This window comes from Ostrea edulis, chromosome 9 (genome assembly GCF_947568905.1).
Source record: "Ostrea edulis chromosome 9, xbOstEdul1.1, whole genome shotgun sequence".
In the NCBI taxonomy this organism is placed as follows: domain Eukaryota; kingdom Metazoa; phylum Mollusca; class Bivalvia; order Ostreida; family Ostreidae; genus Ostrea; species Ostrea edulis.
Window position 1 is genome coordinate 18,972,167 of NC_079172.1, and position 11,969 is coordinate 18,984,135.

At 35.4% G+C, this 11,969-nt stretch overlaps 3 protein-coding genes across 4 annotated transcripts in view; 2 read left to right on the forward strand and 1 right to left on the reverse strand.

Annotated features, from left to right (window-relative positions):
• LOC125659804 (macrophage mannose receptor 1-like) overlaps nucleotides 1-828 on the forward strand; it is a 46,542-nt gene extending 45,714 nt beyond the window's left edge. For both annotated transcript variants that reach the window (XM_056148758.1, XM_056148759.1), the window contains exon 15: nucleotides 561-828. In XM_056148758.1, the coding sequence (XP_056004733.1) occupies nucleotides 561-643 (83 nt within the window). In that variant the 3' untranslated portion in view covers nucleotides 644-828. The remainder of the gene's footprint in view (nucleotides 1-560) is intronic.
• Nucleotides 829-6,500: 5,672 nt separating this feature from the next.
• LOC125656886 (putative nuclease HARBI1) lies at nucleotides 6,501-9,025 on the forward strand. Its single transcript, XM_048887508.2, has 6 exons — nucleotides 6,501-6,921; nucleotides 7,258-7,370; nucleotides 7,619-7,730; nucleotides 7,829-8,018; nucleotides 8,228-8,425; nucleotides 8,930-9,025. The coding sequence occupies exons 1-5, from the start codon at nucleotides 6,501-6,503 to the stop codon at nucleotides 8,421-8,423; spliced, it is 1,032 nt and encodes a 343-aa protein (XP_048743465.2). The 3' UTR covers nucleotides 8,424-8,425; nucleotides 8,930-9,025.
• Nucleotides 7,142-11,633, reverse strand: LOC125656885 (uncharacterized). Its single transcript, XM_056148775.1, has 6 exons — nucleotides 11,173-11,633; nucleotides 10,201-10,265; nucleotides 9,964-10,110; nucleotides 9,705-9,818; nucleotides 8,154-9,581; nucleotides 7,142-8,085 (listed from the first exon to the last, which is right to left on the reverse strand). Exons 1-5 carry the CDS (start codon nucleotides 11,379-11,381, stop codon nucleotides 9,319-9,321), a joined length of 798 nt encoding a protein of 265 aa, XP_056004750.1. The 5' UTR covers nucleotides 11,382-11,633; the 3' UTR covers nucleotides 7,142-8,085; nucleotides 8,154-9,318.
• Nucleotides 11,634-11,969: the final 336 nt, after the last annotated feature.

Consider the following 11,969-nt stretch of genomic DNA (forward strand, 5'->3'; position numbering starts at 1 on the left):
AGTTACTGACTTTTGGTGGGGTATACTAGTGACTAACAGTTACTGACCTTTGATGGGGTATACTAGTGACTAACAGTGACTGACTTTTGGTGAGGTATACTAGTGACTAACAGTTACTGGCTCTTGATGAGGTATACTAGTGACTAACAGTTACTGACTTTTGATGAGGTATACTAGTGACTAACAGTTACTGACTTTTGGTGGGGTATATTAGTGACTAACAGTTACTGACTTTTGGTGGGGTATATTAGTGACTAACAGTTACTGACTTTTGGTGAGGTATACTAGTGACTAACAGTTACTGACTTTTGGTGAGGTATACTAGTGACTAACAGTTACTGACTTTTGGTGAGGTATACTAGTGACTAACAGTTACTGACTTTTGGTGAGGTATACTAGTGACTAACAGTTACTGACTTTTGATGAGGTAACAAGTGACAGACAGTTACTGACTTTTGGTGGGGTATATATAGATCTGGCCAGACATTGGTTGGCTAGGTCCGTATAGTCACGAGTAGACTTCATTTTCTATTTCCTGATTCTTGTTTTGTACTTTACAGCCGGGTTCCAGTCATCAGGTTCCATGGTTGTGTCGAACATTTTAGTGTGCCTTGTTTTAGGACTTCTAGCAGTGGTCGCGTAGGACAACCTACAGTACGAACATCAGTCCAATGCTGTACGTATCGGGGACACCGACAATGAAAAGGAAGATTGTCTGCGGTGTTGTAACATGTGCATAGATTTTATCCTGCTGTCTCTCATATTGTCAGGATTCACCATAACACGTATTGTTTTACTTCATTTGATTAAATTGTTTTAAAACTACAATGTACAGTTTGAATCTTTATTAACCCTATGTGATTTGGTGAGAGAGAGAGAGAGAGAGAGAGAGAGAGAGAGAGAGAGAGAGAGAGAGGAGTTTATCTGTTCCGCTGAGTCTCATACTTTTCCTTTTCACCATTTTTATACTAGATATAGTATAGGAGAGAGAGAGAGAGAGTTGATATCTGATATACATTACTATGGCTGCTAAACTAATTTCTTGGTATCAACTATATGTTGGAAATGATTCCTGAATAATAGTATTTTAAGTGCTAAAAGGACACCGTTCGTTTCAGAAGAAAATATTTAAGTTACAGCAGGGATTCAATAATTTCTTCGCTCGTGTGTTTCCTCTCTACAGTGGCTGGTTTAGGACAGGTGAGGTTCTTAGGACACCTTAGTAAACTCTGGTGATCGTTTGCTATTAGTCGGCGTCTGTCGTCGTCCACCGTCTGTATCTGTCGTTCGTTAACAATTAACAACATTTTTCACTATTCCAATTCTTTTCAATTTTGGCATGAAATATCTTTGGAACGAGGGGTACATCAATTGTAAATTTCAGTACTCCTGCACCCCGGGGCCTCAGGGGCCGGCCAAAAATTGACCAGTCAAAAATCTCTACAACCGCACATCTGTACGATAGTCTAAATGCATTGTGATGTAGAGCATGAAGGCCTATTCCATAATTGTAAATTTCATGATCCCCGGGGTCGGGGTTCTGACTTCAGAGCGGAGCCAAACTTGATATATAATGTTTATATATAAAACATTTAAATAACATCTTCCTTAGTGTTATTGATACTTAAACGAAAATAAGTGGATATTTAGAAAGAGCATGTAGTCATTTACCAAAATTATAAATTTGGTGATCCCAGGGGGTAGGGGTTCTGATATCGGGGTAAAAATGATCAGTGGTTAAATGTGTTAACAAATGAGCATTTTTAAGCTATACTACCATTCCAATTCTTTTGTTGGGTATGTAGAAACATATATTATAATACTGTAACGCATTGATTGTGTCATATCTTAACATGTTCAATTATCTAAAATAACTATTACCTTGGAGATGAATTTAGTAAACCCGAATTGGTGTAACTTAGAAAAATTGGAAGTGTACCAAGTTGACAGATCCTTGTGACAGAATCTTAATGAAAGATAACGAACAGTGATCAATCTCATAACTCCTATAAGCAATACAAAATAGAGAGTTGGGCAATCATGGACCCCTGGATATACCAGAGGTGGGATCAGGTGCCTAGGAGGAGTAAGCATCCCCTGTCGACCGGTCACACAAGCCGTAAGCCCTATCTCTTGATCAGGTAAACGGAGTTATCCGTAGTCAAAATCAGTGTACCAAGTACTGCCTAATAATCGGTATGAAACACGTCAGACAAAATAGAGTTTGTACTTGCATAGATTCTGGGATTATTGCTTCGGGTCGATACAGTGCCGATAAAGTGAATAGCACAAAAACTGAATGTTTAATCTAATGTGAAATGTGATATCTTTTATAGACAGGTCTTTATCCGTGTTTCTTTAGCCAGTTACATGTATATTCGTAAAAACTGAAATTCACGTCAAGTACTTCACATTAGAGACTCGCTAGAAGCATACAATCACACGGAGAGAGGTTGACCAAATTTCCCTAATTTGTAATAAGCAGTTTAGTCAGATGAGTCCATAAAGGGATGCAATTAGTCCCTATTTGGTCCTGCAGATAATACGACTGATTAGTTTCATAGTTCGCGGAAGTCTGTATGTCTCCTCAATTGATCTTGATTCGGAGTTCAGACCTAAATGTAATGTAGTATCCCAATGATTGTCGTTTTCGTTAAAAAAAAGAAGTTTTTTTGCATGGACCATAAATTGAAAATTTCATTTCTTTCCACTTCTTTCAGCATTTTGATCTTTGACTAGATATACATGTAATTGGGTAAAAATGCAATAAGACACATTGAATATATAATTAAATATATAATATAAGGTTTTGATATCGCTAATTCATTCTCTATATTGAAGACAAGACTCCTTTGTGAACATTCACAACAACGAAAAGTTTATGAATTAAACGTACCTGTTTAGGTGTTCGAAATGAAAAAAATATATATTGAAAGGAAAAATATCTAGAACGCTATACGGTAGTGTAATACTGAAAAGTGCTGGACTTTTCCCCCCAAGGAAATATTTTTCCCGCAATTTTTTTTTATTTCCTTTCATGATTGACGTACAAATAAAATTCTAAAACGCCATGTAGCACGAACTGACAAAAGCGGAAACACACCTTTAAAATCGGATCTTCAGGTAGTAGTTTTTAAAGTCCAATACATTTTGAAATCATGGATTGGGAAATGGACACGAGTCTCGATTAGTCAGCTTCACATCAAATGATTTCTCTGTACTCCGTGCCCTTCTTGTGAATATAAATAGGTGAAGATAAATAAAAATGAATTTCAAAACATATCCTACTAATCGACTGATCTATGACGTAGCTATGAAATACAGGAAGATACATAAAATTTATATAAAAAGACGAAAAACATCAAGGATTTCCTTTGCAAATGATTAACCAGGCTCACTTCCAGGTTGTAACTCAGTATACATGCAGTCGACCCGAATGATACACAGTGTCATATTTAATTCCCCTCATTGGTTGATTCCATCCACGTATGGCCGCACCTGATCCTCAGCCTAATGAATGAAAAAAATAGTGATGGGGACAATTACCAAACGGCATGCAACGTGAACAAGGCCTCATTAAAGCAAAGACAAATTTCAGCAATTATGAAAGAAAAGCCGTTCATATATCCTAATGAAATACTTCCTATTAGTAGCGGTTTTGCGTGTGACTATCGTCGGAATTCAATTAACCTTCTATCAACGCCTTGCTTAGTCGTGTAGACGGAGGCGTTTGTGATCGTTGGTCTTGATAGGGGAATCCGAGTATTCTAGTCCACTGGGAAAGTAGATGAGCTTTTCAAACACAACTACGATTAAAATAATCAGGTGTTAAATATTGATGTAAACTGTCATAAAGCAGGGCTTAAAATTCCACGAAGAACGACTTAAGAGCCATTCTCTGTAACCACTTAAACATTTATATAAGGGGTCCGGCACGCACTGTCACCGATTTTTTTCAAATTTGGCACATCGACTTAATCTGGCACAAGTAGTGTAAAACCATCATAATTTGGTTGCTATGCAACTCTGTTGCCATGGTAACATGTGCATGCCATTCAGGTCACAAAAGAGTCAATTTTTGCATGAAAAATGACATTTTTCATTCAACTATACTGGATTAACCTGTTTGAGTTCTTATTTAGTCATTATCAAATGATACTATATAGCATTTTTATTATTTAGTTTGATATTTAGTTAAAGGTTTGAATAATTCTGTTATATTTTCATTCTGTCTGGAAAAGATGGTTGTTCGATACATTCTGAAAAAGCTAATTTAGAGGCAAATTTGAATTATGGATAAAAATTCCCGCATTCAGCTTGAAATCTATAAATGCTTGTACAACATACATTAGATATAGTACTATCATATAACAATGAGACATGTTTGGGAATCTACCATCTAAGCTGTGTTTCCATGGAAACAGAATGATGCATTTCGTCATGATATGACAGTAGAGATGCATTTTTCAATGTAATTCAAAATACAATTTTCTATGTATTCAAAGTATATAATCTTAATAACAGATTGCTACTGATGTTAAATTTTAAATTTTAACAAGTGTAATATGAGAATTCATGTTGGTTGCCATGGAAACGAAAATTGCTATATTTTTTCAAATTCGAAATCCATGCAAAATAAATAAATTTTTAGACCAAAAAAAAAAAAATGCTTTTATAGACAGATTCAACTGAAGTCAATGTTATAGTTGATAAAATATTAATACTGATAGATAATTCATTTTACATTGTTGCTATGGTAACAAAATACCACAAAACAGCAAACTTGATGTTCACATTCTTTTCAAGTAAATCTCATTTTGTTATACATCATGCATGTTCTTCAATCATAAACACTCTTAATTTGTAACAGATAATTAAATCAATGCATATTTTTTTTGGTTCAAATGTGCATGATTTCTATTTGTGTATTGTTCATGTATCACAAATTGCAAATGTATATCTTAAGAATTCATTAAAATAACTACCATATTTAGAAAATGCATATTTGAATATTTCAGTTATTTCAAACTATCATGTACATTTAATCACCTTGCCAATCGAATTAAGTGTGACATTGAAATTGAATCATTGATCTTAAAAATTGTTCAAGTTAAATAAACTAAATAGGATACATAAAGATTGTAATTTATCATTGATTCATGAGGAATTACCCCCCCCCCCTCTCTCTCTCTCTCTGCAGTTCAATATTAGCTCTGCTTACTATGTATATGCAAGAAATGTTATGCCAGTACCATGTATGAAATATACATGTATTAAACTAACATTTTTTAATACATGACTTGACAATTTACAGTTACTCATGAGAAAGTATTTTGACCTTGACTCGTGACCTTGGCATTTGATTAAAAACAATTGAGGGCCTCTATTTTCTAGAGTCTGGACGTTCATCATTGTCACTCGTTTAACGTATCTTTTTAAACATAGGTATGTGAATTACATTTCAACATCATAAGAAGACCTTGCTTGTAACTGTAACATACCAATGATGGTCATATTGAAGTCATTTAGTATGCTGGGAAAGTCAATATCTTTAATATTTGACATCGTTGGATCCCACGGGTTGATTCATTGATTATCATTTAACGTACCACCGAAGAATTTTTCACTCATATGGAGACGTCACCATTGTCAGTGAGGGTTGCAAAAATTAGGCTTATGCTCGGCGTTTAAATTACGGCCTTTGAGCAGTGGGTTCTGATGATGAATATTTCATAATCGTATCCTATTATGAATGGTATACCTTTATTTTAGAATCATATATTACAAAATAGACAAGATAAGCACACACATGCAATCTTTTTCATTTTCTAATTTTGCGCATATATAGTCATCATGGCTAATCGTCTTCTCAATGGCATAGAGGCAACTAAAATATAATGTGATCTGCTGTCCTGATAGAAATTCTTTCCGGTTAAATGAACCACACCCTATCATATCCTTTGAGGCAACATGAGCATCGAACATACACTGATTCTTCTGACTTGGCCCCCACCAAAATGACATTACGACACTTCCTACAAAATCAATAAATAATACAGTATGTATTAATTTTAAGAGAAATACCAAGATGAATATATGCAAGCATATCAAAATCTTATGTCCAATCTAAAATGTATTACTTGTTCTCCCCATGTCATCTGCATCTACTACTACATGTAGCTGTAATATGTATTCCTTAAATTATATGTTTGAATGAAATATTATTCAAACCCTTTTCTTACGGTAAGTAATAACTTACTTAAATACATGTATTCTTATCTAGATTTAGTTTTATCTAAACTGGCCCCGCCGTCACCAACATCACTCAACTCATTCCTCAGCCTCAACTCTGAGGTTTTCCCTCAAATACTTAACTTCACACTCAAGTCACCGTCACCACATAAATTTGAGGTTTCCTCAAGTGATAATCTTGAGGAAATCCTCAAATATTTAAGGTTAGCTTCATAGCAACCTTAAAATTTTCCTCAAGCATATTCAATATGGCAGGTAGACGTCGCAGACGACGTAGGTTTCTGAGATATCGGAATCGACCATCAAAAAGGGTTATTCGGGACCGACTGAACCCTTTAGAAGCCTACACGGACGATGAGCTTTTCGAGCGGTATAGATTTCGGCAGGCATCAGTCGTGTATCTACTGGACTTGATAGGCGGGGCTTTGATAGACAGCACAAAAAACAATGCCTTACCTCCGCTCTTGCAGCTGTTTGTATGCCTCAGGTTCTTTGCGACAGGCGCATACCACAAACTTATAGGTGATAGTATCAATGTTTCCGAGTCCACCGTCGGTAGATGCTGTAGATCGGTCACGGATGCCATCCTTAGAGTTCGACAACAATTCATTGTATTTCCCAGAGACGCACAAGCACGAAAAACTAAGCAAGAGTTCATCAAAATAGCCGGTATGTTGTCAGTCGTTCTGTTTTCTTTTCTACTTTCTTTTCAAAATTCAGGGAGGATAACTCGTGCTAAGGGGTCGTGCGTAAATTATTCGATTCTAAATATTACATAGTAGGGGTGTAATATTTGTATTCTAGGCTATATTTATCATTTATAACCCAACCAATAGTAACCGTATTCTCTCTCTCTCTCTCTCTCTCTCTCTCTCTCTCTCTCTCATTATTTTCATTGGTTTCCTTTATGAAAAGTCCCGTGGGGATCGGGGTTAAAATATCTGTCTTTTTTATATGCATTAGTTTTTAAAAAAAAATAAACTTTGAATTTATAAATTAACACAGAATTCCCAAACACACTAGGCTGCGTTGATGGAACGTTTATAAGAATCATAGCTCCATCTGAAAACGAACCGGATTTCGTGAATAGAAAGGGGTTTCATTCTTTGAATGTTCAGGTCAGTATTTTATTACTTTCTCCTTTGGTATAAATTTCACAGAAAAATGCAGAACATTCAAAATGCACATATTATTTTTTGTGACACCCCCCCCTTTTATGAAACGGAAGTCTGCGATCTGCATCTTACATTAGAAGCATCAAATGTTGAAGTGCCAGAACTAGAAAATATTCAATATCATATATGTATGTAATAAATTTGCAACTTATCAGTCCCCTTGAAAAGTTTGAGTTTCAAATTATGAATAGATGGTTTGTGACACCAACTTCAAATTTACGAGTGTGTGTGCCAGCTGGCCCAGCAGTGTTCACGACAGTAGAATTTGGCGGGAATCCTCCCTTTGTCGGCAGTTTGAAAGAGGTAAACATTTTTATTTTTTCGTAAAAGTTATTTGATAAAATAAATTGAAAATATTTAAATTATAATTAAATTTAATTATGAAACACTTGTATATTCAGGTGAACACAATGGTATTTTGTTGGGCGATTCTGGATACCCCTGCAGACGTTTTTTAATGACACCATACCTAAACCCACAGACAAACACTCATCAAAGATTTAATGCATCCCTGTGTCGAACGAGAGTGCTCATTGAACAAAGTTTTGGCATTTTGAAACGAAGGTTTTCCTGCCTTCATGGAACACTGAGGCAAGTGAGCTTACATAACACACACACACACACACACCAATCTAATTAAAATTAGATGTTAGATCCGCTCGCGTACGTATGCGAGTACGCGAGCGGATCTAACATCTAATTTTAATTAGATTGACACACACACACACACACACACACATAATATAATGTATGTAATTTCTAAAGTAACTTCAGTCATTATGTGAAACTATCAATTTTAGAACTACCCCGGAACAGGCAGCGGCGTACGTCGTGGCCTGTGTCATTCTTCACAATCTCAGCATTGAGACTGGTGATGTGATGGACAGACAAGACCAGCCAATGGGCGCATTTGACCAAACCGCTCACCAAGTTGCGTGCAATTCTCCAGAGGGAAGTCGCATGCGCGATTATATCGCACAGACGTACTTCGGGTAGAGGTACGTATTGCATTTAAAATTTTACCAAACTTATCTGTAACACCTATACGTTTAAATTAATTTCCCCCCAAACTGTCAGTGTAATTCACCAAGAGGGGGGGGGGGGGGTGTCCCATTTTTTATGGATCAAAATGTTCAAGAGCTATTCAATTTTAACGAGCCTTTGAGTCAAAATAATATGAAAGGTGGATACTTACATCACTTAAATTCATCAACAACAGTATATCATTTAATTCTAGGATAAATAAGACCACTGATATACATTTACCATATTTTTGTCGCATTCAAGTATCACTTAAGAATTCTTAAAAAGTGCATGTATATATGTAACAGAACAGTTTTGTTTAAGACGTAGACAATTTGAAAGTGAAAAAAGGAGTGCCAAGGGAAGCTCAGAATGCAGAATTTTGCACCATTTACCCCAAAGCTCAATCAGTATATACAAATGTATATTCAATATTACAGTTGTAGATTAGTGATATATATATATTTTTTTCATTTCAGGTCGTGGACAGACTTTGGAATTACATGTACATGTTAAAGCAGAATCTCATTTGAAATGTTAAATAATGTTCGAAAAATGAATAGCTGTGTAACCTTTACTGTTTCTTATACTTTTCTTGTTTACTTCCCGGATCAAGGGTTTAAGATTTTTCAAAGGTAATTCATTGACACATTGGGTTTATGATGGATTCTGGAAATTCAGAATTCAATATACAGATATGAATTAATAGATGGATAGGTCGGTAAGAAGATATTGCCACTTGGCAATTTAGCTGAAGTATGTCCTATATATCTGATAAAAACAATGACAATGACATTAGTGATCAAATTATTTTTCATTTCTGGTCGTTTTTTTTTTCTTTTGAGAAGATGTGTTTGGTCTTTCCTGACTACATACAAGCTGGGTTTACATGTAACATGCACTCAGGAAATTCCGCATTTAGTTTACAAATCAAATAGGATTTCTTTAATTCAATTAAATGATTTTCATTTTGAAATTTCTTTTCCTCTGCCTCTAATTTTCTCTGTTCCAGTTCAAGCTTCTTCATTTCTAGAACAAGTTTTGCGTTTTCTAGCTTAATGTTTTCTATTTCCAAATCCTCGACAACATCTCTCTTTGTCTTCCTCTTCTTCTTCTCCATAGATCGTCTAACTGTATATTAAAATATCAGCATGATTATAACATTTTGTTTCGTATTATATCAATTCAAGTCATTGTTTACTTGTCTCCAATTCCATTACGTTTTCACCCATCTTGCTAAATCGTTAAACTTACCACTAAATGAGCTTGAGGCGTCACCGCTCCCACTTGCTACACAACTCGAGACACCTGTCATCGCGGCTGAAGCACATACTTCCTCTTGAGGTTCAGAAAAACATGTCAGTGGTTCTACAATCAGTATAGAATTATGACTATTTTCATCTTACCATATGAATCTTAAAATTAGAAGAAGAAAAAATCTTCTTCTTTTTTAACAGTCCTAACCATTTTTTTTAACACAGTCCTAACCAATGAAATAAAACAAATTTATTACCATCTGAATCAATTCCGCCAATCACGCCTACAATGTTGGGTCTAGAGTCCATAGCTTGATAGAGGACCTCCTCAGCTTGGGTCAGTGGTGGCATTGGTGGACCTCCCCCTGTCTTGGGACGGCGTATTCCGTCAATCTTATCCTTGGCTATAAATCATATAGATAAATTATTATTATCATTATTAATATATTAAAATTTCTCAAAACAAAAAAAAAGTTATCAATTTGTATATTTACCTCTCTGTTTTACGTTGTCGTACTTTTTAGAAATTGATTCTGAGGTTCTTTCATTTCTAAATTGCCTATATGAATTAGAAAATAAATCTAATGTTAGATTATTTAAAATGAACAGCGCTAATTATCATCAAATATTTATGCAAAAATTGAAGGTATTTTTAAAAAAAATCTCATTTCATCTTTCAGTTTGTAATTTATATAAATCAATAAAATGATGGTGATGATGGTGTATATTTATAGTGCAGACTGCCCAGTAGGGGCCCTACTACACTAATCAATAAAAAGGGTGATGCCATGGTGAATTTTAAGCAGGCACCGATATTTTTAAGAGGGGGGGGGGGGGTGACAAGGAAACAAATTAATTATAAAACATAAAACTAATTTTCAAACTCTTAAGAGGGGGTGGCAACATTCACCCTTCACAACATGGGTTCATTTCATCAGTTTATCTTTACATTTTCATATCATTCATTACGTCTAGAAAAAAAAAAGGGGGGGGGGGCACCCAATTTGTCGTACTGTGCGTGTGAAAGTAACAGACACTGATAGATGTGAAAAAAGTAAATGGGATTGTCCCATATCCCCTGATTCTACTTGCTAATTACGAAAGAAGAGAGATGGACGTAGCGCATAGTGCTTCCTTTTAACCAGTCATAATGACACAGAACAAATTGAATAACACGATAAATTATTTTCCAAGATACGTAAATCGTGAAATGTGAATCATATAAAGTGTAAGTGTTAAGTTAGGCTGAAGAATTAATCAAGTATTTGGTACAAAGAGGGTTTGAAGAATTTTAGAATTCAATAGAGTAAGAATACGGTAGGTGCTAATTTTGGTGTAGGAGTGAAATACACTAGGATAAATTTTGTGTATACACCTTCTAAGGGAGGCAATGCTGCGGAATCGTCTGATCATCAAAATAGCATCAGCAGCAAGGGGTAAGTGGAAGGCAGATATAGAATACTTACGAATTCAATGTGTCTGTTATAGACTGCCATGTCTCTTCTTTCAGTTTTACATGTTTCCCCTTCATCCCCGCCCCTTTCATTTTTCCAAATAACTTCTCTTCGTTCTTCAAAACTTCCTCGATCAACACGATCTCCTCCTCAGTGGACCAGTTAGCCCCCCGCTTCCTCTTTGCACTCGAAATCAAACTTAAAATATCTTTTTCAGCCATGTTTACAAAACACAAATGCAGACGAGAGAAATTTTATTACGTAAAATCATTACATAAAATATTCCGCGAAATCACCCGAAATTAATCGTGTACTTTCTCAACTGAGTTGAGTGTGAATTTTCAGCCTCAACTGAGGTACTCCTCAGACTGTTTGGTGACGGCGAATTGAGGAAAATCTCAGTTAAGGAAACCTCAAGGATTTGAGTTGAGGGTTGAGGTTGAGGAAAAGGAAATTTTGGTGACGGCGGGGCCTGTAAGGTGATTATATGATCTCAATTAATCAACACATGGGTTAATCATAATATTCAAAAGAGTGAGAATTGTTTTGCGGTGTTTTATCACTTGAGGACTTATGCGACGTTTTTCAATAATATATATCAATTTTCATGAATGTGCACTCTGTCTCGTTTCTACAAAAAAAATCTTGGGGTATGTATTACCATGTCTGTTTTAGAGATAGCATACTGGTACTCAGTATTTTGATAGTTTCTAATATTGTTGCAATCAAAAGTTATGTATTACAGCAGGTTGTATATATAAGGACAGTACAAATATATTTTAGCAAAGAATGGATCAAATCCAGGACCC